Here is a 3,827-nt window from a genome sequence, read left to right as displayed (position 1 = left end):
AAATTAGCTTCAATATTTACTGATTTATCGAAGATTTTGTATTTCTCGAAATTACCGTTATATGGGATGTGGGCGTGGTTATTGTCCGATTTTAGAAATTTTCGGCCAGTTGGTATGCTGTACCAGGACCAACAACTGTGCCAAGTTTGGAAGAAATTGGTGTAGCGGTTACCAAGATATACACATGTAACCATATGTGGGCGTGGCTACGCCCATTTGCCAAAATTTTGTAATATTCTAATTTTTCGTCTAAAACTCATTGCAAATATCAATTTTGAGTGAATTATCTTCAGTAGTTACTAAAATATCGCAGTTTTAGTTTTTCTGAAAATTACCGTTATATGGGAGGTAGGCGTGGTTATTGTCCGATTTTTTAAGTTTTTAGCCATTTAGTATGCGGTACTAAGGCCAACAACTGTGCCAAGTTTGGAAGAAATTGGTGCAGCGGTTACCAAGATATACACATGTAACCATAAGTGGGCGTGACTACGCCCATTTTCCAAAAATTTATAATATTCATGTTTTCCGTCTGAAGCTCATTGTAAGTATCAATTTTGAGTGAATTATTTTCAGTAGTTACTAAAATATCGCAGTTTTCGTATTTCTTAAAATTACCGTTATATGGGAGGTAGGCGTGGTTATTATCTGATTTCGCTCAATTTTTACTCGAGTTATCATGTGCACAGACGGACGGACGGACGGACGGACAGACAGTCACCGCTTAATCGATTTCTCTTTTCATTCTGATCATTTATGTATACATTTGTCTATATCTATCTCGATTCGTTTTGCCTGTTACAAACAACCATTATGTGAACAAAGTTATAATACCCTTGTGCACAAGTGCGCTCGGGTATAAAAACGTGAGGAAATGGATATGTATATACACTTTTTACTGAATCAAAAAAATTGGCTTTTTCTGGTGGCCTGATGCCACCCTGGCTCAGTTGTCGCAAAAGTACACAACTTACACGCATTTTTACTTGAAAATAAGTGTGTAGTGGTTAATATGTATACGATGCCATCTCCGTACAGCTCACTTCACCTTGCCTAGCACGCTCGCGTGCGCGCAGTTTGCCCGCGACGTCGACTGCGTGCACCTCTGCTGTGCATCCCTACCTTAAGTAATCATTAAACCACTCTGAGTGCGGCTGAAAGTCAGTCTTCAACTTGCACTAAGTGTTTATACATATACGGTTAGAATATTCTCGTTACATGGTGCCGAAACCTGTTTTTAACAAACAAAATATATACATGTAGAAGAAGCTAGAATCCACACCATCAACGCAAGAAAAGGGCCAAAGACTCCCTACTGAAGTAGTGAAAAATTATTTTAAAAAGTCATAAAAAAACAATAAAACAAAATGTTAAAGCCACCAAAACCTCTGTTAATAAATAACGACGTGGATATGGCAAGAGAATGGACAGAGTGGTTAGAAACGTATGAATGATATGCCCTTGCAGCAAAGGTCAGCCGCAGTTGGCAAATTTTAAGACCGTGATAGGGCGGGATGGCATTCGGTTAATTAATATTTAGGCTTGAGTGAGGCACAAAAATTTGATTTACTCGAAATCAAAAGAAACTAAAAGAACATTTTGTACCATCTCGTAATAAAACGTACGAGCGGTATCAATTTCATCATATCAAGCAGCAATAAAATGAAGCTTTCGATGATTTCCTACAAAAAATTCGAGAGCAGGTACGAAAGTGCGAGTTCAACAATGACGACGAATTTCTAACTAACCAAATTGTTCTGGGTATTCGCTCAGACGAAACCAGACAGAAACTTTGGATCGAAAACAAGCTGTCACTCGAAAGAGCTATTAACCCTTTCGCGGACAAAACGGTAAACGCCGGCAATTTTTTGTAAAAACATAAGGACATGACGGCGTTCCCCGTCATTAATTATCGCAACTAGTATGACAAGCCGGGCACTCCCGCAGCCAATTTGATATTAATTTACGTTTTCCTAATATTTGTGTCCCTATGAATTTTAATTATTTCAAATCTATGTCCTACAGGAAGGAAATTACAGTTACTTTATGCAAACTCGAACATGTTTTGATTCATAGAAGCAAGACGGCATATCACGTCAGTTTTCCGTTCATTCTGCGAGTAGCGCCCTACGCGAGCGGTTTATGTTTTAGAAGTGCAAAAATTTGTTAATGAACGTAAGTAAAGTAAAAACTCTATGAAGTGTACATAATCAATAAATTAAAATAAAACTATACCAAAATAAGTAAAAAAATCAATATTCTAATTGTGTGTTGTGCTTTTGTAGAGAAAATGGACGGATACAACAAACAAAGGGATCGAATATTTAAACTTTTTCAAGAACTTGATTCTGACGATGAATCTGAAGTTGATCCTTTCAGCGATGACGGTGAGTACGGAAACGATCCAGACTATGTGCCAGATAAGGATCGAGATGCAGGCCAAAGTTCAGACGAAGAATCCAAAAAGAATGATGAACCTCATCGCAGCACCTCCCGAGTTCCACGAACTGAACATTGTGAAAATGAAATCGTACAGGAAGATATTGATTCATATATAGTCGAAGACCCAGCTGGCAGTACTAATGAAAGCTCAGATGATACCTCAGAAGTCGAGGCCAACACTTGTGAGACGGAGTCTGAAGGCGAGTGGTTTGAAAACGCCAAAGAAATACCGCAATTTAATTTTGATGCTAGAAACTGTGGCGTGAAAATTAGCCTTGAAGAAAATTGTACCCCAAGAGATATTTTTGATATGATATTCACGTCCGACATAATGCAAAAATTGGTTGATTCAACTAATACATATGGGTCAAATCTTTGCGCGGCTAATCGTCCCCATACTCGTAATGCACGTTTTACTGTTTTTAAACCTACGAACAATGAAGAAATGTATAAGTTCTTGGGTATTTGCTTGCTTCAGGGTCAAGTAAAGGCGCCTAAAATTCGTGACTTATTTTCAAGCGATCCGTTGTATTACCATCCTGTATTTAGACACTCAATGACTGGTCGTAGATTTGAACAGCTCATACGTTGCTTGAGTTGCTCCGCGGAAAGTGGTGATGAAACTAAACTAAGAAAAATTCAGCCGTTATTGAATCTTTTTCTTCAAAGTTTCCAAAGTGCCTTATATCCAGGGGAGTATCTGTCTTTGGATGAATCGCTTTTACTCTTCAGGGGACGGCTACAGTTCCGCCAGTACATCAAAAGTAAAAAGGCCCAATATGGTATTAAATTGTACGAGCTAACAACAAGCGATGGATATGTTCTAAACATTGAAATCTATCAAGGGGCAGAAGATGATAAACAAAAGTCAAAAGTCGGAAATATTGTCCATCGTCTTATGGCTCCATACCTCAATAAAGGACATCACCTAATTATGGACAACTTTTACAACAGCGTTGAACTCTCTAAAGATCTCCTATCATATAAAACGCATGTCACAGGCACACTACGAGTAAACCGTAAAGGAAATCCCAAGGCTATTACCGGAACTAAACTTTCGAAATGAGAGTACATATGGCGTCGGCAAGGCCAAGTGTATGTATCGAAATGGCGTGATAAGCGAGAAGTGCTTTGCATAACAACTGGAAATCATCCTCAACTTGTTCAAACTACGCGTAAATGGGGACGTACAATCGATAAACCTAAGGAAATTGTCGTTTATAACGATCACATGGCTGGAATAGATAGAGTAGACCAAATGACTTCGTATTACTCTTCACCTCGAAAGACCATCCGCTGGTACAAAAAGGTTATCTTTCACCTATTAGATGTAGCCGTTTGGAACTCTTACTATATTTTTAAACAGAAGACCAACTCAAAAATATCGT

General features: G+C 38.4%; 1 protein-coding gene across 1 annotated transcript; it reads left to right on the top strand.

Moving 5' to 3' along the window:
* Window positions 1-1,956: 1,956 nt before the first annotated feature.
* On the top strand, window positions 1,957-3,521 carry LOC118734332 (piggyBac transposable element-derived protein 4-like). Its single transcript, XM_036464053.1, has 2 exons — window positions 1,957-2,172; window positions 2,283-3,521. The coding sequence occupies exon 2, from the start codon at window positions 2,288-2,290 to the stop codon at window positions 3,503-3,505; it is 1,218 nt and encodes a 405-aa protein (XP_036319946.1). The 5' UTR covers window positions 1,957-2,172; window positions 2,283-2,287; the 3' UTR covers window positions 3,506-3,521.
* Window positions 3,522-3,827: the final 306 nt, after the last annotated feature.

Source organism: Rhagoletis pomonella, unplaced genomic scaffold, assembly GCF_013731165.1.
Source record: "Rhagoletis pomonella isolate Grant_MI unplaced genomic scaffold, Rhpom_1.0 Rhpom_scaffold_00002, whole genome shotgun sequence".
Taxonomy (NCBI): domain Eukaryota; kingdom Metazoa; phylum Arthropoda; class Insecta; order Diptera; family Tephritidae; genus Rhagoletis; species Rhagoletis pomonella.
This window is presented reverse-complemented; position numbering and strand designations above follow the sequence as displayed.